At 40.5% G+C, this 26,153-nt stretch overlaps 2 protein-coding genes across 2 annotated transcripts in view; one reads left to right on the plus strand and one right to left on the minus strand.

Annotated features, from left to right (window-relative positions):
• The window catches only part of LOC108449808, a 204,395-nt gene that overhangs the window by 122,027 nt on the left and 56,215 nt on the right, over positions 1-26,153 (minus strand). The gene's annotated exons all lie outside the window — the stretch shown is intronic.
• Positions 18,655-25,365, plus strand: DUSP19 (dual specificity phosphatase 19). Its single transcript, XM_008643510.2, has 4 exons — positions 18,655-18,961; positions 19,060-19,106; positions 20,379-20,531; positions 24,190-25,365. Exons 1-4 carry the CDS (start codon positions 18,715-18,717, stop codon positions 24,409-24,411), a joined length of 669 nt encoding a protein of 222 aa, XP_008641732.1. The 5' UTR covers positions 18,655-18,714; the 3' UTR covers positions 24,412-25,365.

Raw genomic sequence — 26,153 nt, forward strand, 5'->3', positions numbered from 1 at the left:
GTCACGTGGGGCGGCGCGCGGGCTCCCCCTGCTGGCGGGCGGTGGAGGCGCCCGTGCTGAGCGTTCCCCGGTTCCCGCAGGTTTGGGGGCACGGATGGATGTGTGAGGGGGGTTTCGGGTAGAATACCAAGGTGTGCTTCGAAACAGTAAAGAACGTCCGTTTTCCTTCAAGGTTTATACCGAATATAGTTATGGATGCCCCATCACTGGAGGTGTTGGCTGGATGGAGCTTTGAGCAACCTGGCCTACTGGAAGCTGTCCCTGTCCCTGGCAGGGAGTTGGAACCAGATGGTCTTTATGGTCCCATCCAACTCAAACCATTCTGTGAGTCTATGAAAGCCCCATTTTTTTACTTAATCAACTTCCCTTTTTAATTTAATCAACTCCATTTTTTTACTTAAACAATGAAAGTCCTACACTTTGGCCACAATAACTCCATACAGGTCTACAGACTGGGGCAGAGTGGCTGGAAAGCTGCCCAGGGGAAAGGCCCTGGGGGTGTTGGTCAACAGCAACTGAACCTGAGCCAGCATGTGGTGAACCTGAGCCAGCCCAGGTGAGCGAGAAGGCCAATGGCACCTGGTTTGTGTCAGGAACAGTGTGGCCAGCAGGACCAGGGAAGTGAACATGCCTCTGTACTTGGTACTGGTGAGGCTACATCTCAAGTGCTGTGTCCAGTTCTGGGCCCCTCAGCTCAGGAAAGATATTGAAGTGCTGAAACTTGTCCAGAGCAGGGCAAGGAAGCTGGTGAAGGGTCTGGAGCTCATGTTCCTATGAGAAGCAGCTGAGGGAGCTGAAGTTGTTTAGCCTGGAGAAGAAGACGCTCCAGGGGGACCCCAACGCTCTCTAGAACTCCCTGACAAGAGGGTGGAGTGAGGTCGGGGTCAGTCTCTTCTGCCATGCCAGTGAGAGGATGAGAGGAAATGGCCTTAAACTGAGACAGGGGATATTCAGATTAGACATTAGAAAACATTTTTTTGCTGTTTGGGTAGTCAGGCATTAGAATAGGTTGCTCAGGGAGATGGTAGAGTCATCGTCCCTGAAGGTTTTTAAGAGTCATCTGGATCTGGCAGTGGGTGATGTGGTTTAGGAGTTACAGTGGCAGTACTGGATTGACTGTTGGACTGGATCATATTAAAGGTCTATTCCAACCTTAAAGATTCTTTGATTTTTTTACTTAACCAACTGAAATTAAGAACTGGGGCCCAGCAGACCACTGCACAGAGTAATACTGACACACTGTCACTGCTGGTGACCCTTGTTTTCTGAGGGCACTTCCATCAGCACCAGAGCATCACATCTCTGTGATGGGAAGAACTTGGGGATACCCCTGGGGCTGTTGCCATCCCCCTGAGCTGTTGCTCTAGACCAGTGTACAGCAAATTCAGAGAAACACCATATCACCAACTAGATGAGTCACATCGCTGCTATTTTTTTCACTTGAAGCCACGGAAATTAAAAGCATATATTTTTAAGGAATGATGACATTTCTATGCCGTGAATATCAACAAGAGACCTCCAGAAGAGCCATCCCTTATTGTAACCTCTTAGGGAGATGATTGCAGTGCAGAGATGCAGGGATGATTGCAGCTGGGATGCAGGGATTCCCAGTCTAGGGAATGAGAGACAGGCTTAAGAATTAACCTTCTAATCTCATTTTTTATATAGTGGCACCACCATCTGTGCTCGTTTTTTGCGTAATAATACTTCTATTTCATTTTCAGTTCACATTTTTGCACTAGAAATCAGAATCAGACAGTCTCAGTCTTTCAGATGTTTTAATCTATTTTGGAAAGCATAGAAATGAATGTGAGAAGCCTGAATGTAGTTAAATTGTTACTGACCTCTCTCTTCACTTTAGCAATTACAAGACAATTTATGATTCAGAATAAAACCAGGAAGCAAGAACTTAGAGTTCCAATCTGAAGTCTGCTATTGACTCATTCATTGGCCTTTATCAGATGATTTTATTTCTCAGCTTCGTGTCCAAGAGTCAGGAGTACCTAGCAACAATGTTGTAATGATTAATTAGGTCAGACCTGTTAGACCTGACTTTTCACTACTGGAGTCTATGGAAAACATCAAAAATATTCAAATTGCTATTTAAATTTATAAAGCATAAAATGCTATATGATTTAATGTGATTTAATGAATATCTGTAGTAATACTTTCCACAAAGCATCTTCCTTCCATTATAAATTATTTTTTGAAGTATCGACTGTAATATTTCTAGTTGAAACAAAGATGTTTCTCACGTAGTTGTACTGCAAAATAAGAATCATAGAATGGTTTGGGTTGGAAGGGACCTTAAAGATCATCTTGTTCCAAACCCCTGCCATGGGCAGGGACACCTTCTGCTAGACCAGGAACTCCGTTCAACCTCTCCAGGGATGGGTAATCCACAGCCTCTCTGAACAGCCTGTTCCAGTGCCTCACCACTTTCACAGTAAAGAGTTTGCCCCTAATATCTGATCTAAACTTACCCTCCTTCAGCTTAAAGTCATTAAAGAACAAATATTACTACTTTTTTTGTTTCTCACCTACACACCTACAGCTAACACAACAGCATCCCATTTTTAATTTCATAATCAATTATTTTTAGCCATATTGGATATTCTGGAAGTTTCAAACAGTAACAATCACAGAATTTGTAATTTATATATGGCCAAGCAAGTGGAATGACGTCACTGAGCTGTTTCATTGTGAGTTTTTGTGTGTCGTATTGAAACATCTATGATCTAACATCCTAATCTTTCTTCCTCTGGAATTAGTAGAAAAACTACAGATCACACTGGAGTCAGAGCTACTTGATTTGATAAGGCTTGTGCTTAACGGAGCTCACTGGAAAACTCTCAAACTCTCTGTAACTACTTGTAACTACTCTGAGACGTATCCATGCTGCATAGATAACAGGCTAAGGCACAGAAGGGAAAAATTACTAACTCTCCCCTTAGTAGTAGAATCCTGTTTTTAAACTCTCACATTATTCAGCAGCCTGTTTACAAGATCCTATTATAAGGAGCACCTTGAGTTACTATAATTTTTTTAATGTAAATATTGCCAAGTTATCTGCATTTCTTGAAAACATACCGAATATTGGAACAGGGAAAGGATCAATATCAGTACAAAAGAACTTTTGACACAAGGAATTTTTAATACTATGCCATGATACAGACCTAATACTAAATAGATGATCTGAATTATCGCTGTAACATGGTTACACACAGACTTTTAACAATGCTGTTGGTCAATGTCAATGTGTGTACTTAAGCACTCCACAGTTTTGTCACCAATTTTAATGGCAACAGTGTTAAGCCTGTGTTGTCATACTACTTTTGCTGCAATTTTATGTAGAAACTTCAGGAATATATGTAGATTTTCCAGTAGGAAAATTTATTGGATATTAGATGATAAAAATGTCTGCACCACACAATATGTGTTCACCAGTCTAGAAGCAAGAATAGCAATAACGTTGAAATAAAAGTTTTGTCAGTAATAGCACAGCTCTTACAAGTGTGGTAAAATTAAATGAACAAGAGAGTAAGGCTAAGAATTATTTTTAAAACAAACAACTTCTATTTCCTCGATGATTTATTAATGATTAAGATTTGAACAGCTTTCTATTTTTATTCCAGAAGTATGAGTTCAGGGCAAGTTTGAAACAGCACTTCAGATTTGGGTCAAGCTCAACTCTGGTCCTTTTAAAGTCAGTAATCTGTTCAGTACAGGGTTTAATTTGCTATGGGGGTTTCAGACAGTAATGAAAATCATAAAATTATTTGGGTTGGAAGGGACTTTAAATATCATCTTGTTCCAAACCCCTGCCATGGGCAGGGATACCTTCCACTAGACCAGGTTCCTCCAAACCCCCATCCAACCTGGCCTTGGACCTCCAGGGATGGGGCAGCCACAGCTTCTTTGGGCAGCCTGTGCCAGGGCCTCACCACCCTCACACTACAGAATTTCTTATGTATCTAATCTAAATTTCCTTTATTTCATTTTGAACCCATTCCCTCTTGTCTTATCACTACAGTTCCTGAGGAACAGTCCTTCTCCAGCTTCCCTTTAGACCCTTCAGATACTGGAAGGCTGCTATGAGGTCTCTGTGCAACCTTCTTTTCTCCAGGCTGAACAGTACAATGGGATTTATAGTTTTCTAGCACTGCTATTTTAAAACCCGTAGTGGGCAACTTACTACTGCAGAGTAGGCTATGTTGCCACCTAAGTCTTTGCTACAATTTTAACTTACTTCTCTGTAGTAGTATTTATGTATTTTTTTTCCTTTCCTGTCTGTTTTTCCTTAGTTTATCTTCTGGCTTGGATTTTCATGCGAAATGGCCATGTGCTGGCCAGGATTTTCAGTGAAACGGCAATCATCAACTGCATTCTTGTCCTGGGTTGCAGTGTATTCTATTATCATCCTCAGGAGCTGTTGAAACCAGGTGGGGCAGTGTTTCCTTGCCTCCTCCCCCCAGACTATCTTTCTGTTAATGGTCCATCAATGCCTTGCCACATGACTCATCATCTCATTGTGAGATGCTCCACCCAGAAGGAGGAACCAAGCATTCCATCCTGGATATAATCTGAGATTCCAAACACTACAGACAACCTTTCCACTGGATTTCCAGAGGACAAGAGCTACATAGCCACCACTGGACTTTCTGAGGAAGAGCAGACCCTTCTACAGGACCACAGCTTCAACAGAACCACATCCACCACTTCAGGAGGACTGCAGCCACCATTTTATGGGACTGCTACCACCACCCTGACTAACAGCGTATCAGGTTGTATCCTGACTCTGTCAGTTTAACCCAGTGTTTTCTGCCTGTTTTGTTTTTTTTTTTAAATTTCCCTATTAAATTGTTATTCTGACTTGGTGCCTCCTACTGGTTTGTTTTCAAACTAGTACAATTCTCCATGAGCAATCTAGCACAGCCCATTGCATGACTTCTGCACCTTTGGCCAACAGAAGTCAGGAAACAATTTTTATGGACTTGTCTTGTTCAATATTTCCTTTTCAGGTAGAAATAATTCAAAACAGGAAGACAAACTGTAATTTTAACATACCAGAATTTTTATATCGTCACCATAACCCCAATTATTTTGGTCATGTCTTAGTATTTATTTGTTAATAATACATAAGTATTTATGACATTATTGAACTTGCATGTAAAAGCACACAAACTGAATAATTTATCATACAAAGGCTATAAGATTGTTGAGAGACCCTAAAAACATAAGTAGCATTGAAAAATACAGTTGCCTTTATCAGACAGACTTTTAATCTTATGTAAAGAAGCAACAGGTTCAAAAGACCTATCATCCTCACTAAACCAAGCTGACAGATCCATTAGACTTCAATCTATAATTTTCTGGATGAATCCAAACCTTTTTCACTATTTAATCCATCATAAAGCCAGCATAACTGCAATTTCCCATGTTCTCTTCTTTCCTCACTTTAAAGATATTTGGGCATTATTTTAATCTACTCTCCCTTTAACATGCAAGCTCATACATGTGCCAAGTCCCTGCTCAATTATGTGTGTGTCTTGGCATCCTTTTAGCTGAGGTTGTATATGAACACAGCAGTTGTTCAGAGATACCAGACCTTTGAACTTAAAAGAACATGAATGTAGGAGAGGGAGGACATAAAAGAGGTGTGCAAAGTAATTTTGAAACAGATGATAAATACCATAGCAGCTATTCTTTCATGAAGTGCAGATGCCTGCCAGTTCCAGAATGCACGAGCAATCCTGCTCATACCGGAGGGACAAGTATGACAACTCTGCTCCAGGACTACTAGCCCAACACTATGTGAATGAGTCTCGATCAGTAGAGAAGCAGGTTGTTACCAAGATTTGAGAGCCAGGTTTCTCAGCATGTCCCAGGTCCATTACTAACCCACGATGCTTAACTGGCTAATCAAATGTCAGCCTGCTGGCTATAGATATTTGGGACTGCAAGAAGAAATTTGTTTACACGTGAGTTATCAGCATGGCTAAACAGAATGAACTTAGAAGGCATTGGTGGGCTAAGATTTGGCCTGTTCCAGCCTGAGGCACTGCCTACTTTTAGAGCAGAAGAGGAATCAAGATTCAATTGTTTAGTTTCAGAGTTTGGATTACAATTAACTCCTGCAGAAACCATTGAGCAAACAGATTAGACTTTTCCCACCGGCTATGAAACAAAATTTAGGAGGGCTGTCAGAATGAGCTACACAACTAAATTAAGTTCTTGAACTGATACAGTTGTAGACCTTAAATTAGCTTTCTAAGCAGGCATTACATTGCTAGCTTTAAAAATCTCCTGGCAAATACTGAAATCAGAAAGGGCACTGGATTAGGAGTCCACCTAGATTAGAAAAGGGATTTTTATTTGCAGTTTTACAGGCTGAAGAGTCAAGTATACCCAGTGGTGATCTCCAAGATGTCTATGAGGCCACTAATTATACACAGAATGCTTAATGGCCTTCAAATCTTTGTCACAAAGATGAGCTAGCCTATGCTAACTGCCCACTGACCAGAAAAAACACAAATACTCAGTTTGCAAAGAGCAATCTCTGACTTCTTTGAAACTGGGATGTGTTCAAAATATTGTGCATTGATGCTGGAATACAGATGGCAAAGCCCCTATTATGGTGTTCCTGCACACAGAAAAACTGTAGGGCTTCTGTTGGGCCTACAATTTTAACTGCCTTCAGGTACCTACAGAGCCTTTTTCGGCAGGCACTGAATCAGGGGGATGGGGAAGCAGAGGTTAAATGATTTACTAAGAATTGGTTTGTTAGAAGCAATGCATACTGCTTGCCCAACACTTATTGTGCCTACCAAAGCAGGATGAGAAGATATGAGACTATTGATAAGGTGAAGGAATCTTGACCAAAGATCCTGTTTTTAACCTAAAACTAACTCAAACCAGTCTTGAAGTTTGGACTTAGCCCAGGGGAATAAAGAGCATGCACAGGGAGGAAAGGTGAAAAGTTCAGGATGAGGAAGACTCTTTACTTCATCTGAGGAAGACTCTTATTTCATCTCGGAGACCCCTGCCCACGACCACCAGACAACACTGCACAAGCGCAACGTGGATATAAATGACTTTTGGGCTCATTGTAATACGAGGCGAGGCTAGGCGGGGCTAGGTGATGAATATGTATAGGCATATTGGGAAACTCAATGAATATGGAACTTGTAAATACCAAGCTGAATGCTGCTGTCGGTATGCATGACTTTGGAGGAGCTATGCCCCATGTGTCCCAGTGCTGGAATAAACATACTTCCTTTACTACTTATTCTAGTAGTGGATTCTTTCCCGCTCATCAGGCACATATAAGCTCCTGTGCTCTGATCTACTTTCTTCAGCCTGTGTTACACTTCTGTCCTAGTGGGGTAGCACAAGTGGCTACAGTTGTAAATGTACAAAAATAACCTATAGAGGTTACCCTCCTCTCCTGTTCTTTCATGAGAACCCAGTGGAATAGCATGTCCCTTTTAAAATAGAGTAGCTTTTATGATCCACCCAGCAAAGACTAAAAAAAACCAAAACAACCCTGCCTTAAACTTACCTTATATTTAAGGGAGAAAAATTTGAATCAAGAAACATCCAAAGAATGAAGGGTTTCCCCCACTGTTTCTGGAAATCACATTTACCAGTCAGTGAGGATCTTTAAAAGTTAGAGGTTTACATGTGACAGAACAGTGCAACTGTAGATTTTTAGAGATAAAGTGGGTGTCAAAAAGGAAGCTAGTGCAGAAGGATGACATGAGTACCACCCAAATTGTGACACCTATGATTGATCTGGGGAAAAAGATTGAAAACCCACTACAGTTATCTTCCACATTTCGATCTACAATGTTTTTCCATTTGAAAAAGAAACATGAATTTTTTTGAGGGTATAAAAATCCCCAGTTGTTTCACACAGCACAGAAATACAAAACTTACACCAGAAATGGAATATGATATGACAAAAGTCTATCCCAATATGCTGTGTGAAACCCTGTGTGTGGAGAAAGGTAGAAGGACAGGATAAGGCTGTGAACACTAAGGAGTATAAAGGTCATACCTCAAAAAATTGTAGCTAAGAATTGAAGTTCAGTGGTTATTAAGATTACCACAATAAAAAATCATGTGCGGCCATCAAACTTATGTCACTCAATAAAAACAGATGGGATGAATCGGCATCTTAAGTTTAGCTGTTCAAATAGCCTATTTTGAGTTCTTCTTTGAAGTAAGATGCAGAAAATTTTGCTTATGGGGAAACCTGGTACAGTAACTTTCCTACAGGAAGCATGAATACTTCAAAAGTACTTATTTCCTAACGATTTGCATAACTTCTTTTACTGAAGCAGAGGACTAGATATCAAAGAATTTGCTGTATAGAGGAGTCAAACAACTTGTATTTTGTGTATTTAAAATTTGTTTTTTCAACATAAGTAATATTGTTAAGAGTTACAAAGCAGAATGTGAAATAACAAAACCACAATTTTAAGGATTCCTAACAAGTAATAAAACCATTCATCAGAAGATCGATACCAATCATTACTAGTGGATTTCCTTACACGGATTAGTTCTACTGCATTTAGAGCTTTCCACATACATTTCTCTAGTGATAAAATGTTTAGGGTTTTGTTGTTGTTGTAGTGTGAAAGGTTTTTTAATTTTTAAATTTTTTTGAAGGATGTTAATAGCATAAATATCTTATAACATGGTTGAAAAAAGTTTGGCTTATAGGTATAACTCATAATATATATCTTCCCGGATTGTTTTGGTTTGTTTTCCCTGCAATAATTTTTGATGTTGATAATAAAATTGTTAATGATCTAGCAAGTGTTACTCACACAAAATAATCATGTCTAATCCAGAAAACTCTTTTCTCTTTATAGTGTTCATGACAAAAATAGTCTCTTGTTCAACTTGCTGAATTAACGAGGAATTAACAAGGAATGCAATTAGCAAAGTAGCATCAGAGATTTCATCTGCTTCAATTAATGAAGCTCATTGTTTAGAGTTGGACAGAAAACAGCCATTACATCTCATGAAAAATTGTGACATTTTAATATTAAGATGAAGCCAAGAACACTCAGTGCTGCTCACAAAGAGTCGTTGACTGGTACTCCAAATACTAGATGGCCCTTTTGGTAGGACATTTGTCCTGTCAATCAAACTTGAATGGAAATCTTCGACATTTGAGGACTGTTCTTCGGTGACCTTCTGATGATTTTGACAGTGTGGTTAAAAATGTGGGATGAAAAAGGAAGAAAGGAAATACTGTTCATGACTTGTTTTTACCAGATAGTCCCAAAGGAAAGAAACCTTCCTAATTAAGACATTAACAAGATAGTAAATTAATTACATCAAATCTATTCAAAATGACATCCAAATCTAGTTTTATACCATTAATTTAAGTCTAAATGATTTACAAGTTTTTCTAAAGTAAATCAGAAAACATGGCTACATCATCCCAAACTTCCTTTATGGTCCACATATAGAAACTAATTTCATATAAAAACAATCAAATAATTAATCAATTACTTTAATAGGCAATCAGAATGGAAACTTTTGTCTAATTTAAAAGTAATGATAAAGTAAGGTAAGCTTAGGAACAGCTTTTGAGTTCAAGCAAAATGCTTCTGTAATTTTTTTACTGAAATGCCCAGAGAGAAGACATAATTAAAAACCCCCTAACCTTTCAGTCTGTCTGGTTATTGAAGAAAAAAAGAAAAGAATGAAACACTAAGAGACAGTTCAGGTCAATCTGGGTCATTCTTTGGAGTATACCATAAAAAAAAAAAAAAAAAAAGTTTTTTCTGAGTGTGCCTATGTGGGTGTGTTCCAAGATGTCACCTCTTTTTCTAAAAACGTGTTTCCTTTAAGTTACCAGTTCTCTTCTTTCTGAAACCCCGGTTTTCAAATACTTTCAGCTATCCTCCAAATGTTGATACATTTGTCTCAGTCCTCACAGAAAAAAAATATCCCAGAAGTACCATTTTCTTTGCTGATACATGTAACATTTAATTACAAACTTGGTTAACATGTAGTTTTTACCCCATCAACACTACTTACAAGTTTGCTTTACTCTGTCACCTGCAATATACATTCTCTCAAAGTTCACAGATGTAGCCTCTGGAGTCAAGGATTTATGTAAATAAAATATGATTTTATGGAATTTTTAAACTTCATAATGCTGATCTTACTCATTTTTATTATTCGTTTGACCAGAAGGAAAATAAAAACCTAAGAACGGCAGATTAAAAGCCCATCAAGTTTAGTATCCTGTCTGTATCCTGTGGCCAAAGAATGGAGCACTGAGGAAGAGCATGAGGACAAGCACATATCACTGCTTCTGCAGAGTGTACTCTCAGACTCCAACAGGTTGCAGCTCAGGGACTTTGAGAGCCACAGACACTGTCTTGCATTTAATACTTGTTGATCTACTTATTTTTTATGAATGTGTCAGAAGTCTATGCAAACCTATGCAAACATCGAGGATCCCATAGCAAAGGCTCACTTAGCTTAACTGTGTCTTGTATACAGAAATTTAAAGAAATAATATAGGTCATGTCCTGCCTCAATATTTTGAGAAAAAAAGAAAAGTTAGATCTCTTCTTGTAAGTGGAATGAAGTTATGAGGCAGCTCTGGGCTGGCTGGATCAAACTATAGACATAGAATAGACATAGAGGCAGGGCTCAGACAGCTTAATTTTCCTTCACCGCCTGCAGGGAACTGCGTCCAACACACAAATACCAAGCACAATGCAATGGTAGTGATTTGGTAAGGCAAGAAAAGAATATGCACAGGAATAGTATTGTCCAGCATTTTTTTTTTCCCCCAGGATGTGAGATGCTGTGTTTATGCATGTTCCACTTCGCTGTTAGCCTACTTACAGAAGGCATCACTTCATGATGAACAGTAAGAGCAGGTACTACTTACATACCTAATTACACTGTGTTAGTTTAAAACAGTCTAGGTTTTTTTAGTAGGCGGAGGGAGCCACAGCGCCGGCTACCGAAAGGTCAAACTACTCGAAACTTCTGCTATATCCCGCATAGGGCGAATCGCTGATGGCTCTGACGATAGGCAGGTTGCTGGTCCAATTAGAGAAGTTGGTAACGCCTCTGTGACGACATATTTAACAAGGGAAAAAGAGGGGGGCCTTCCGTTTCTTCTTCCGGGGATGGCGAGGTGGCTTCCGGGGCCCACCTCGCCGGGGCCCACGCAGCCGGGCCATGCGGCCGCCGCTATCTCGGCATGGCTCGTAATGAACTTTGCTTGTTTAGTTGCTTTTAACTAGCCGTGCTGGGAGCCGGAAGGCAGAAGCGGCGGCAGCAGCTTATTTTTTTCGGCGCCCCACATGAAGAGAGACGCTGAATAGAGCCGGCGCCGCGGTGGCCGACAGCAAGGGGCGTGGCGAACAATTCCCCGATACGGAGCCCAGACGAAATCAACTTTTCAGCTCTACAAAACCGTATAAGAACTTTCAAATTGATAGAACTTGAGAACAAGCAAATCTACGGACAACAATTTTCTCCCGAGTCAAATAAAAGGAAAAGGTAAAGATACGTGAGGAGAACAACATGGCAACACTAAGGTCAGTGAAAAGAGGGAGAGGGAAGAGGTGCCTCGGGCGCGGAGCTGAGATTTTTCTACAAAGTCGTGGTGAGGACTATAAAACAACAAACTGTTTCCCTGTAATTCATGAAGTCCATGGGAGCATGCAGAGATCCACTCGCAGCCGGTGAGAACAAGTGCTCACACTGCAGCGAGTAGTTGCTGAAAAAGCTGTAACCTAGTAGGAAACTCGAACGCAGAGAGAAGGTAGAAGATAGAGAAGAGAGGATACTTGGTTTCCAAACTAAACCAGCTCATCTTTAAAAAACTACACCTCATGAACTAATGACCCATGCAAAACAGTTGTGGGAAGACTGCCCGTGGGAGCGACTCAAGTTGTAGCCGTTGTAGGGCGGGACTGCTTACTCGTGAAAGTTAAAACCACGCTGGAAAAGTTCACAAAGAACTGTCTCCCGTGGGAAGGACGCCACGGCCCAGCAGAAAAAAAATAAACTCCTTTCCCTAAGCGAACTGAAGAAAGATTTTTAGAAGGGACAAACTGACTAAAGAGCCTGTGTTTTGTGTCTCTGTGCTGTCAGTGGGAAAGAGGGAGGGACTGTGAAGAAAAGGTGTTCTAAAAGTTTATTTTAGTTCTCATTACCCTTTTTTTCTATTATTTCTGTTAATAATAAATTTTCTTTATACTGTTTAAGTTTTGAACCTGTTTTGCCTTAGCATGTTTTTCCCGTAATCCTTATCTCAACTCATGAAACCTTCATTTTGTTTTCCCCTCCTCTGCTCAGCTATAGCAGAAGAAAATGAGTGAAACATTTCTCGTGAGTACCTGGTGCTTAACCAGCATCAAACCCTGACATACACTATCTATAAAATAACTTTGCTACTGTATTTGTTCTATGATCCTGACTACAAGTTATAATGGTTTCCTTCCTGAACTCTGTGAAACAAAAAAACACCTTGCTATTCTTCCTGGTACAAATGGTAACATTAATATTTTGTTTTGTGGAAGCTACACATTAACAAAAGCTATACATAAGATGCTACAAAAACTCTGAAATAAAATTTGATTTTTACCTTCTTTAATTTTGAGGCTGTGGGCTTGGTGTTCAAAGCAAGAGAAATTTTTGTGGATTTTTTTCTGAAGTAGCTCTCCTGTCTTCAAATGACCACTGAAACAAACCTGTGGAGAAACAGAAAGGTTGTGAGACAGATTAATTGCATTTTTACAGAAGCAGACTGTTAAAAGCTGAGGTACAAAATGGAAATTTGAGTATTCTGACAAAAAAATCCCAACAAATTAAGAGCAGTCATAATAATCATTGAAAAATCGTAACTTTATCTTTTACTTCACCTCTGCCACCTAAAATAGAGAAAGAATACCTTGTTTCAGGTTTCAAAGGACTTGAAAGCACTACAGAAACTCATGTTAATGTCATCTCTCAAAGATGAGCTCAGATTTTCTTATTTCTTTTTGAGAGTCCTGACCCTTACAGGCTTTTTTCAGGATTTACTGCAAGGTTAACTTCTCTTAGGTTGGTTTTTCTGAAGTGAAGGTATATTTAAAAGGAAATAATACACAAGTGGTGGAGAAAAACTGCCTTGGTGACTGATGGTCTGTGCTAACTGCATAGTTAGTCATCACTCCTTTGCAGAGCAGCCAGCCTGAATGGAAGGTATTTCATACATGTGCATTTTTGTTAAAAAGTTCTTGTAGTCTCTTGATATTGTTCCTTTCCCTGATTAACTTTGTGTAACTACTACTGAGCTGTCATACCTGATTTTACACCAAGCTATGTGAACATGTGAACAATTTATATATATGTGTGTGTTTGTGTGTATATATATATATATGTATCTTCATCTACGTTTGCTAACACATGACTGCAGAGAAGCAAGTTCAAGTCCACCTGAAGAACAGAAACCTGAGCACAAATGGAACTCAGATCCTACTTATGTTACATAGACATGAGTGCTGCCAGATCTTCCTCAAACCAACAGGTCCCTAGGCTTACTCCCTTTGGCTACTAAGTATTTCAGCTTTGCATTCTACCCTATTCCTCAGTGGTCTTCATTAAGAGCAATCCCTGATACACTATAAAAACACACATCTTTAGATCAGTGAATCTGTCTGTTCATTTGTATGGCTTGCCGACAAAGTGTGGTGAGAGCAGAGATGGATGCTCTAGTAACTGTTTGTAGGGCCATGCTTTTGGTTATGGGCATGACTTTGCTTCCAGGGACATTTCCCTGCACCAGTATGAGGAGATATGCCAGTGGAAACACCACTGGATCAGGATAGCTTTATAAAAACCAGCAAACTATGCTGCTTGAAATAAAAAGATTAAACAAAGAGAAGCTGCCTACCCCTCAGCCAGGGATAAAAGGCCGTGTTTGAAGAAGGTCACAGACTTAATATTATTAGGATCAACCACTAGGCCTCTGCTCACAGTTGTTAGCAGTCTGGACTGGGCTTCCATATTGCACCTTGTCAGAGTTAGATTACCCGCTCAGTCTCCCAAACTCCAAAGAGTTGAGGAACTGGCTCTGTTTCTGGGCTTGACTAAGATGCATCCTCTGCTCTTACCTAACACACTGCAGAGATAAAGCTGGTCAAGAATGATGGAGCATGCATTAGCAGCATGGCTTTAATGGATGCTTTGACTTGTATGCCAAAGGAATATAGGAAGAGAGGATATGTAAATGTGTGCTTAGGATATATACTTCCCCTTACAGTGGAAAACCCTCTGCAGCAGTGTATGAGCATAACAATTATGAAGAAAAAAAAGCACAAAAATATGTACAGATGACTCCCACCACCTCTGGCTTCACCTTATTCCCACACAAAAGTAACAGCACTTTGTTTAGCCAATAGGGTCTAGCACTTCCAATGTGTTAGAAACTGGCAGAGCCAAAAATTCAGAACAAACTAACACCTTCCAGCAAAGCTTGGCTCACTCACAACCAGGTCACAGTATGTGTAACTCCAGCACTTTGTGCAGTTAACTTTCTGTACATAGCCTTCAGCATGGTCTGGCTTCCCATTTGGACCAACTACTACAGCAACATATTTAAAATGCTATATACTTAATCTGCCTCTGCCTTTACCCCTTATTCCTGCCATCCTAGGAAAAACCCCCAAAACCCACAATAACCAGCAAACTTACAGTTTCTTAGGCCTTCAGAGTTCACCTCAGCAATGGTCTCAGTACACAAAACTGAGAGTCCTTGTGGATGTTTTACTCTTCACTATATCAAGTTCTGGAAGACGTCTTGCTACAAATTCTTTCTTCCTTGTAAAATAACATTTCAAGATTTTGTCTGCACTTCACTAGCTTTTTTAAATCTCACTTTCTAGTCAGGATTCCATTTAGGATAGACTTTCTAGGCGTGTTACTGGATACCGAAACAAAGGAGTTAATATCTGCATCCTCATTCAGGATGTGGGACAAAGGTACACAACCAGGCTGGAAAAGAGGACAAATCACTCTCCGTCAACATTGCTGAGACTCTAGTTTTCTTCCAGAATATTCCTTCCCTACCAGATATTGGCAAGTCTAAAGGATGAAAAACAAACTGATGAGAACAAATAAGTGGTTGTCTCTCAGCCAAAACCTCTCTACATGAAGGAAATGGCATGGAGAACAGACATATGCCACTGAAGGGAAATGGGAGCATGTCATACTCAGCCATCCTCCAATGTACCATCTTGCCCTGTTGTTCAGGGTGTGAATGATCCTGAGCTTGTGACTCCAAACTGCTTCAGAAAGGGAAAGCCCAGCAGGAGTAGGCATCATGTCTCGACAACTTTGCAAAGATGAAACCAAGACTCTGCTCCAGCTAAGGGCCTCCAGGCTATGTGGGACACAGCATCCTGGAGTGTATAAGCGCGTAAGTCATTGCTAGAAGCGCGTATGTGTGTTTTGGCACAAATGGTGGTGACATAGTCCTTCTGCAGGAGGCTACTCCCTCCCAAGTCATCATGGACAGGAGCTGCCTGTCTCGAAGGGATCCATGTACCATGAGTGCTTTGATGAGAGTCTGACATATGCAGTTCAATTTAAGCTTTAAACTATTCTTTGCACTTGTTTCAAGTATGAGATCAACTTTCCTGAATACCATCATCCCCAAATAGCACACTGCACTTCCAAAAATGCTTATTAGAACTTTATACAATATATTTCCTTCTCTCTGTTCTAAATATCTCCTCATGCATTCCACCTTCACACTTGCATTTCTCATCACCACACTACATTCATGATTCACAGTCATCCAGTCACCAACTGGTGCACAGAGTTATTTTCAACTTCTCTGTTATTTTCAACTAAGGAACATAGAGTCTGAAGCAGAGGCATTATTAGAGTTTGGTACTAGCTGACAATAGTTTGATTTTCTCACCCATTTCTCTTACTCCTCAAAGTCATCTGGTAAATGCAGTTTGAAATGTGATGTAATTAGTGTAATTAGGGTTCAGTTCTCCAGTTAAATTACCAACGTCAGAATCAACTGTCAGTTTTCAGTATATTTTACAATCAATTTCAACCCTCTAACCTATGCATTTTTCAGAATGCAAGAGTGCTTTTTCAAAGTCAGCTATCTAGAATATCTGGTTATCACTCTTCTGACAGAAGCCAGCTCTTTTGTATCATTAAGTACAGGCAGTACCTACACCAAAATAATAGTGGAAGGAAATAGATACAGCAGAAAGATGATACACTGCCATATGGGCTTTTTGAATAGGTACAAGCTGCTTTTTGTAATAATTAGTAATTACAGTACACATTTCTTAGTTCATACCCATAGAACAGGTTCTGCTGAGTTTCTTGACAGAAGAACCATAACATTAAAAATTACTTAAAACTACTGCATTTGCATTTATACATAGCTTATTCAAAACCTGAAGATCCAGAAATACCATAAATACATTCAGCCAAGAAAGTAGAGAAAGCATCCAGCTCCTGCCACAGCTTTAGAGAAGTCTTCTACTCTTAGTAAAGCATGCAAGAGGAATATAGGAATTCATCTGTGAACTGAAATCCCAGTTTTAAACTCTAATTCATTATTCTCTTCTGTAATGAACAGTATTAACAATTTGACATCATCATGGAAAGGCCTGCTTTATAAGAAATCGTGTCTATGAATATCCAAGCTACATCTAATGCTTATGACATGGACACACTAATAAGATACTAATTCTGCATATAAATATCTGCAGTGTGTTAGGATTTCAGAGAGAAAAGAGCAGCACAGATTTTATGTCCAGTAGGGACCCCTGGTGTTTAAGGAAGTTTTAACAGGATCAACATCCCTAGCAGAAAAGGAATCCATTACTTTGGAGTCAGCTGCCTTTCTGCATCTGCACCTGTTGCATCTTCCTCTTAAATTAAGGAACAGCACATAGTTGTATTATTAATTGTGAGTGTCTTACAGATCTGTCTTAGTCTTGCAAATGCTTGCACAGCACACCTCATACTCACACAGGCCAGAAGTTGGCTACAAAGCACCTGGTTGCTCGAAGGGCAAGATTCTGGGGCTGGACTGCAAGCAAATTTAGCTAAGGCCTTGCAAATTTCCGGACACAAGGTTCTCTGCATTCTTGCAAGATACCCTAATGTCCTTGTCTTTCACAGAAGCAGCTGTAGTGAGCCAGTATGGCCTGAGAACAGACATGAAATTCTATGTAATTGCTGGCTTGGGCCAGCTTCCTTTCTGATCAACTTCATCAAAATAACTGATAAGGCCTTAAAAAAACCCAAATGAACCAACTTATTCATTATTATTGTTTTAAGTTAACTGCTATGAAGCACAGCCCACTTTCAGAGAAGCCACATATCTACCATGCAGAATGCTACAAAACCTCATACTTAAAGGTGCGTTTGTCACCCTAACCTCTGATCTATCCCAGATCTCTGTACTGTTCCTCTCCCTACACTAAGCATCTTTGATTTTATCTTAGACTCTAGCTTCTGCAGACAGTGTGTGGGGTATTCTGCCCTTTTTTAGATTACCTTGATTTTATGTCTAATTCCTGTTAGAAAATTGCCTCTGTCATTCCCAGAAATAACTAATGCTCTTGCAATTCCTAAGAGCATTCTCTGCGTCTTGAATTGGCAAGGCATTTGTAGACCTCTTCACATGGAGCTAAGTTGCCTTTGGTCTGTACTGCATTCTGGGGAATTATCAGGAGGATCTTTCCAGAGTCATCATATCCCTCCAGCATAAGTTTGAGGAATATTACAAGAGGAGAAGTACTGTAGCAATATGTCCTTATTCTATAAGCCAGCACAGAGGATTGTTAGCAAATTGAAATGTACTTCTGGCAGCATTTAACTTAACAGTATTACCATCTAACTTTGCAGACAAACATTTCACACACTTATGTAGCCTTCCATTATCTGAAGGGACCTACAAGGAAGAAGGATTCTTTATCAAGAACCTCAGTGATAGGATAAGAAACAATAAGCTCAAACTGAAAGAGGAGAAATAGATATCTGGAAGAAATTCTTTACTGTGGGGGTGGTGAGGCACTGGAACAGGTTGCCCAGAGAAGCTGTGGATTCCCCATCTCTGGAAGTGTTGAAAGCCAGGACAGGGCTTGGAACAACCTGGTCTAGTGGAAGGTGTCCAGGCACATGGCAGGGGAGTTGGAACGAGATGATCTTTAAGGTCTCTTCCAACCCAAACCATGCTGTGATTTTATGGCCTGTACCAGCTGTGGAACACTACAAATGGTACACTATGGAGAATACGTGAAAACATGGGCGTTAAGTCATTTGGGAATAAGGGGGAAGCAGCGTCACCTTGCCTCCCTTTTCTTCATTTTGCCTCTTCGGTAAACATAAGAAGCTGATTTTGTTTAGTCTTTGGTCACTAGTCAAATGACTCTGGGGAAAAAATAGACCCAATATATTTAATTCTATTATTTTCCATTTAGCTGCTTACAATGTTTTTCTATGCTTCCCGACAAGCAGGTCCCAATTAGAGTCAGACAGTCGTTGCTGCATGGCCTGTTGCCCAAAACAGCAGGGCACTGGAAACATGGATTTTCGATTTAAAGGCTGCTTTAGTTACGACAGGACGGAACGGGGGGAGCACTGCGCGCCGAGGCACCGCCCCCGGGGGGCGCGTCCCCGACGGTCGGCGCGGGTCGGTCGATGCGGAGCGGTGCCGGCAGTCGCGCCATGCACTCCCTCACCCAAGAGATCCGGAGCTTCTCCAGGGCCAACCTGCGGAAGCAGCGCACCCGCGTGACGACGCTCACGGGCCGCAGGATCATCGAGACGTGGCGCGGCGCCTGCTTGCACATGGAGGAGGAGGAGGAGGCGGCGCCCGGCGGCGGCTTCGTGCAGGACCTCAGCGCCGACCTCCAGGTCGGCGTGGTGAAGCCCTGGCTACTGCTGGGTGAGTGAGCCTGGGGGCGGCGTGCAGGGAGAGGGGGTGGTGTGCCGGCCGGGCAGGGGCTCAGCGCAGCGACGGGCACGTTCTTTCTCTCTCCGTAGGGTCACAGGATGCTGCTCACGACCTGGAGACGATGAGAAAGCATAAGGTAACGTTACAGGGACATACAAATGCATCTCGCGTAATGCGTGCAGTGAGTTTCACTTGTAAATTAAAAATTCTAAAATATTCTCTAGCAAATCTGAGTAAAACTGTATTCCACTTGCATTTTCAAAAGGCTGCTCCATTTGCAGGTGGATGGGTTTCTGTTGGCTTCACGAGAAACTGAAGTGTTTTCAGAGAATACCAGAATCTTCCAAGGGACTTTTGGAGATTGTCTAGTGCAAACGCCCTGCCAAGGCAGGGTCACCCAGAGCAGGTGACACAGGAATGTGTCCAGGTGGGTGTAGAATGTCTCCAGACAGGGAGACTCCATGACCTTCCTGGGCACTTGTTCCAGTGCTTGGCCACCCTCAATCTAAAGAAGTTCTTCCTCATGCTGAGGTGAAACTTCTTATGTTTTAGTTGATGGCCAATGCTCCTCGTCCTGTTGCTAGGTACCACTGAAAAGAGTCTTGCTGCCCTGCAAGAATGATGATTGTTTAGAGCTGTTTAATAGAACAGATTTCTATGCTGCTATATGTGTTTCCACTTCAGACACTAAGCAGCACCATTCCCTCTTGCCTTATGGGCATTGATGAAACTAGAAAAACAAAGCAGCTTCTCTAAGTCTGTCCCAAACTTTTGTTTTTCTCTCCTGCAGTAATGGGGTGATAAGGCCTTTGAACAGTGGTGCTTCTGCAGGACAGAGTGTGCACCAGGTTGGCATCTGGTGCCATCTAAATGTCAATTTACTGTAACTTAACCCACAACCTGACTGTAGCCTGGACAGAGCAGAGATGGCAGGAGGCCAGAGGTGGTGTCGCCTGCCAAGAACAGTTTACTCTGTAATCTTTCTGCTTCAGCAAGTGGTTCTGGTAACCAACCAGAAGGAACATTGAGCTGATGGGTTAGAGCAGGCTTGAAATTTGGGGGATTGTTGGGTGGTCTGCTTTCATTCCTATTTTATTTTCCAACCATATGCTGACAACTCCCTTTTCTGCTGAAAATCCACTTTTTAGTCTGCATTTGAGCAATGATCTTTTCATTTCCTCTCAGAAAAACCCTGAGATTTATCACAGTATGTTTTAGCACACTTTGAAACTTTGCTTGGAGAAAAGCATACCACAGACAGCATATGTATGTAAAACTGGACGTTGCATCTTGTGTAAGGTAGAGTCTCTATATGCCTGAAGATTAACTCACCTTTGTTACTACTCATTTAGTTTGCTGTCTTCAGAAAATGCCTTTTTTTTTCTTTTCTTTTTTTTTTTTTACTTAGGTCACTCATGTTCTAAATGTGGCATATGGAGTCCAAAATGCCTTCCTCAATGACTTTATATACAAGACCATTTCCATTCTGGACCTCCCAGAAACTGATATTACCTCCTATTTCCCTGAATGTTTTGAGTTTATTGAGAAAGCCAAGATCCAGGTATGGTCTATCAATAATTACTGTTAGTAGTTATCCTGTTTAGATTATTTATTACACTATTCAAGAACTGAAGCAGCTTCTTTTGCTAAAAGAAAATACGGTACCAAATGAATAGTTTTTCCATTGTCTTTTTAAATTTTAAATAGAAAATCCAAGTAAATTCTAAGCATTCCTAGAGACATGGCACTGCTGTTAATCTTCATTCCCTCCAGCACTGCTTTTTCAGGATGACTGTCTTGAGTTTTAGAGAAATGCTTCTTTAATACAGTTAGACCAGGGGTTGAGTTTAGATAGAAAAATTGCATCCTAAATCCAAGTCAGTATCCCTGACAGAAGGAAATGGAGGAAATTTACATATCCATTGGGGATGTTGTTTTGGATTAGAAACCAGCATGGATTAGAAGCAAGAAACAGGCTTTTACAGATCTGTGTGGTTTATCATCAGCTGTTCACCATCTTTGTGCTTTTCATCATAGAATCATTGAATGGTTTGGGTTGGAAGGCACTTTAAAGATTATCTAGCTCCAACCCCCTGCCATGGGCAGGGACACCTCCCACTAGACCAGGCTGCTCAAAGAAGAGGCTATGAATCCAAATATATACCAAGAATATCAGAGAATGTGTTAGTAGTTTTGGAGCCAAAAGTGATTTTAACTGCTCACAAAATCCTGAAAGGATGTGACATAGAAAATAGGCTGAAAAACCCTTCTGGGGTTGCTTGGCAGAGTTATCTGTAACCAGGAACATGCTCAACTCACAGCTGTTAAATTCAGGCTTACTGTTTAATTTACGACAACTGTTGTTTTGGTATCCAAACTATAACTCAACAATCAAACATTATTGCATGTTATTCTACCATATCTGTCAGGTTCATTGTTTATGTAGATTGGGATTAAAGATGATCTTGCCCCAGTTTTCTTTGTGTCACAGTGTTCTTTCCTTCTCTCATTTATAATTTACAAGCTATGTGATAACATATTGTCACTTAATGACCTTTTCAAGGTTTCTAATTACGGTTTCCAGTTCATTTCTAAATGAGAGTGTCCATTCATAACGGCTCAATTTTGCTTTCTGCCTCTGGTGTTTATGTCCCAGTTACTATTTTGTAAGTTAAGGAGTTTTCAGGAAAACTTTTACAGCAATATTAGTAATTTTCTGATGGGAGAGGTGAATGAAAGAGAAGGTAATTGATGGAATAGTTGTTCTCCAGGATCCGTTCAAAAAGCACATGATAGTGGTATACAGAGACAGATCTCTGGGTGGTTTGAATTACTTTATTTGCTTTGTCAAAATAGTGTTAAAAGAGCTTATGATAAATTGTGTCATGAAGTGCTCTTCTGTTTAAGTAATCACAGAGATACTACTGTTTCATCTCCTAAAATGGGGGAGGAAGAGATGTTCACTGGTGAGAGAACATGATATATGAGAAATTATTTCTAGAACGTGGTTAACTCAATGAAGGAAGTATGAGAGCACGTGAATTTGAGGATGCAAGTGAAGCCTGCACTGTTCTGTAAGTCATTGCCAGCTGGGTATTTGTAACAGGATTCACTTTTCTAAGATTGTAATGGCTCAAGTCTCTAGACACCATGGTACGGATTCTGATACTGATCAGAGCTCAACTTTTCTTCTAGGCTCCAAACTGGTAGGCAGGTTTTCCATGACATGTTCAGTGACCCATGTCACGTCATAATACTGAGGGAATATGAATGAGGGATACTTTTTTATATGTTTAATATCTAATAATAAAACTTCTGAAATCTTGTGTTTCCAAAGAGAAAATCTTTGCTTATTCATGAACAACGCTTCTTATTGCTCCCTCTGTCTTTCCTAAGGAAAAAAGCCTCTGTTCCACTGCTAAGTAAAATGGATCCATAAAGACTATATTAGTCTTCAACTTCACCAAAAACGTTATGCTACTTTTAAATTTCTTTCCTTGATGAGGCTTTTTGCCCACTGTGTATAACCACTGTATAAACCTTTTCTGTTGGTGGAAGGTGATTTTGCTTCTCTCTCCATAAAAATTAAAAAAAAAGCCCCAACTTGTTCTTGAATCTTATATGGTTCTTGCAAGTCCATAGACCATTTCTAGGCAGGAAAACTTAGGGTATCAGGATCAGAGCAAGGAGTTCTTGGTAAATAGAGATGAGTTTTCTATTTGCAATCTGTTTCTCACTTTTATTCTGTATTCATAGCTAATACAAAAGTAGTTAAGAATGACATGCCAAATTTGGTTTTGTATGAATTGTAAACAATGGACTTTAGCAAGGAAAGATAAATATTCTCAGTATTACAGTTGGTTTAATATTATGGCCCAGATTCATTCATGTTCAATAATTTTCAGGATTCATGGGTATCACTATATAATTTTTGGCAGTGCAAAACAAAACAGTTATTTAAAAAGACACATCAAACTTAAATGTGAAAGAGGGAAACAAAGTATGAACTGTACAAAGGAAAAGAAAAATGGCTTCCTATGCATATTATTTACCCATGTTATTTTTGTCTCTGGGTAAAATTCCCATTAAGTAACTTGTGCCTGTTAAGGGCAGACAGAAAACAGGCTCTTTATAACTAGAATAGTTCTGTTTAGCCTCAAGTATCTGAGCACATCACGTCATGTTTCAGTATCTTCATTCAGAATATGGAGGTGCTGGGGATTTGGTGGTTTCTTTTTGTGTCAAAGGGGCATTTGGCAGACAGTTTGGACTGAGCCCTTTCCAGATCATAGTCTGACATACAAATATGACAACATCACAAAGCCTGGGCCTTGCAAATATTGCTTAAGATGTGCTAGATTGTCTAGTTGTCTTTGCATTAATTTGGGTGTGTTATTTCATAACAAAACTTGCAGTGCCTAAAAAGAGCCATTCAGGTGTCTCAAAGGTTGTGTGGGAAATGTTTAAGTAGGATAAAAACCATTAATTTTATATATAATTCAGGATAAGCCTGAATTCAACCCCCAGAAGAAGCATTTGTGAGTTTATGGGAGGTTTAGTAGTTTTGGATTCTGCACCCTCATTCCCAGTTAAGGGACCTTAGTTGTACCAGCTATACCAGCTGCTGCAGTTGTACCAGTTGTGTGATGGGAAGGAAGAGATCTGTTGCAAATCACATGGTATCTTTTCTAATTTTTCTGTTCCTGTGCATGATCCCTGTTACCCAGAATCTTCCGTGCAGAGTACACAAGAGACATGCGACTGGAACTACAAGATGTTCTAAAATCTGCCTCTGTGCCTAGCTGTTTGCTGCCTTGCTATGTTTTTAACCTTTAACAAGATCCTGTCAAGTTCCTTTCCATATTGAAAATAAAATCTATTTCAAAATTGCCACCCAGTTAGATCAGATACTTCAGTATCCCAGGTGTCTGTGATTTAGTTTTAAATGAAGGGCCTCAGGAAGAAGGACAGAGGATGTGTTTTACTAATATGGTATGAATTAGGTTTGAAGAATTTGGTAATAATAAAGGGTTTGGGGTAGAAAAGTACTTAATTTCACACTTATGCTTATATCTGTATTTGGACTTATATGTGTAAATATTTGCTTTGAGCTCAGCAAGGAGCTTTCAGTAAGTCTTAAAAGAATTTTATATAAAGTTTCTTACACTTGTTATCTACCTAATGACTATCCCAACTTATATTTCATTTCTTTCTTGGAGGATGGCGTGGTACTGGTTCACTGTAATGCAGGAGTCTCCCGTGCAGCGGCTGTAGTCATTGGTTTTCTAATGAATTCAGAAAGACTGAGCTTTGCCAGAGCCTTTTCCTTGGTGAAAAATGCAAGGCCTGCGGCTTGTCCAAATCCTGGCTTCATGGAGCAGCTTCACAAGTACCAAGAACAGATTATAAAGGCAAACGGAAGCATAAACAATCATGACTGATCCAAAGGGAGAAGTGAAATAATCTGTTTTGACTATACAGGAACATATGTTGGTTATACTTTAATGTGTCATTTTGAAATCCCCTTTCACATGTGCATTTTCAAGTCTTTATGTACCCTCCTTTGACCCTCTTTTTTCCAGCATGTCATCAAAAAGCCAAATGGTGTTGTACTGACTTCAAAGAAGTTTTGCCTAAAACCAGGGCACTAATAAAAAGATAAAGCTCAGTTTTCCTTGAAATATTAGAAAACAATATAATTATGGTTTGCTTACTGAACCATCAGAAAATGCAGGCAGTAGAGAAAGGAAATAAAATAACTGAAATAAATTGCTTTCTTTCCAAATCTGTGCATTCCTAGTTGGTTGTAAAATCTAGATAATAAAATGTTCATATAATGAAGTACCTTGATACTGGATTTTAAAATTATATTGCAACTATAGATGATATAACGGAATTTTGTGGGCTAGCAAGCCATTAATTTTTTTTTGAAATTAAAATGATGGTCTTTTGAGGATGCTCAAAATGCTTAGGATGCTTTAATACTTTGTGTATTTATACTGTTTTTCATCTAGTAGTGATTTGAAGTGCATTATCGTGATGATTCCAGTCTTGGAACTAGCAGGTTTGGGGTTTTTTTGTAAATCATTTCAGCAGCGATTAAAAAAAATGTTGATCTGTCTCTGCTCATGGTACTGTCTTTTCTTCACATTTGGTCCTCACATGCTGTCCTCTCACTCCATTCCACATGATATGGAAAGAACAGACATCATAGGGTATGTAATTTTGACCCTCCTGAGAGACTCCAGGCTGAAATTACTGTCTTAATATGTCATGTTTAAAAAAAAAAAAATCTGTACAAGACTTTAATAGTATTTTGTGGCCTTCATGCCAGCTCTTAATGCTTTGATATATTAATATGCAGCAAAATAAAGAGAACACTGTGTTTGGATAAATTGTGTGATAAAGTGATTTTAAAGGTTTGGTTTCAAGATTGGTGTTCTGTCCTGGTACCAGTAGTTTGAACTGTAGCATATCATTATGTTTGAACCATGACCTCTCTTGTTCTCAATATGAATTGCTCATGCTCAAGAACATGTAGTGCCAGGACAAGGGGGAATGGATTCAAAGAAAGAGAGTAGGTTTAGATTAGATTATTTACAGTGAGGATGGTGAGGCCCTGGCACAGGTTGCCCAGAAGAGCTGTGGCTGCCCCATCCCTGGAAGTGCCCAAGGCCTGATTGGACGGCGCTCAGAGCAACCTGGGAGAGTGGAAGGTGTCCCTGCCCATGGCAGGGGATGGAGCTGGATGAGCTTTAAGATCCTTTCCAAGCCAACCCATTCCATGATTCTATGCTAAACCTTAATGCGGGGTTTAGGCAACCCCGCTGCATCTGATCGCTGGTCGTGGTCATCGTTCCCCCGTGTCCGTGCGGGTACAGCTCACTGCGTTGTCCCGGCGGATGCGGGTGGCTGTGGTGCTGGCAGCCTTGGCAATGACTGACAGCCCTTTCCCTGGGGAGGCAGTGTAGAGAAGCTGCTCTGAGTTCTCAGCCTGTGGAAGCAACCCAGGACAATCCCCTTAACGGTAACCGCGGTTCCTTCAACTCCGTTCACGACCTGGCCCTCCACGGGGGGACCGTTTGCCGAGGAGCCGTGAGGCGACAACCCGGGCCGGCCTCATGCCCGGCCCCGAACACCTCACCCCCGCGACGAAGGTCCGCCCGGCCCCACTCCTCCACCA

The sequence above is a fragment of the Corvus brachyrhynchos genome, unplaced genomic scaffold, assembly GCF_000691975.1.
Source record: "Corvus brachyrhynchos isolate BGI_N302 unplaced genomic scaffold, ASM69197v1 scaffold481, whole genome shotgun sequence".
NCBI lineage: Eukaryota > Metazoa > Chordata > Aves > Passeriformes > Corvidae > Corvus > Corvus brachyrhynchos.

Excerpts from the sequence above, each read along its gene's own strand:
- DUSP19 (XM_008643510.2), top strand. The coding sequence starts at position 18,715 with ATGCGGAGCGGTGCCGGCAGTCGCGCCATGCACTCCCTCACCCAAGAG. Across the intron at positions 18,962-19,059 it reads GAAGCCCTGGCTACTGCTGG|GGTCACAGGATGCTGCTCAC; the intron begins GTGAGTGAGCCT and ends CTCTCTCCGTAG. Across the intron at positions 20,532-24,189 it reads TTGAGAAAGCCAAGATCCAG|GATGGCGTGGTACTGGTTCA; the intron begins GTATGGTCTATC and ends TCTTTCTTGGAG.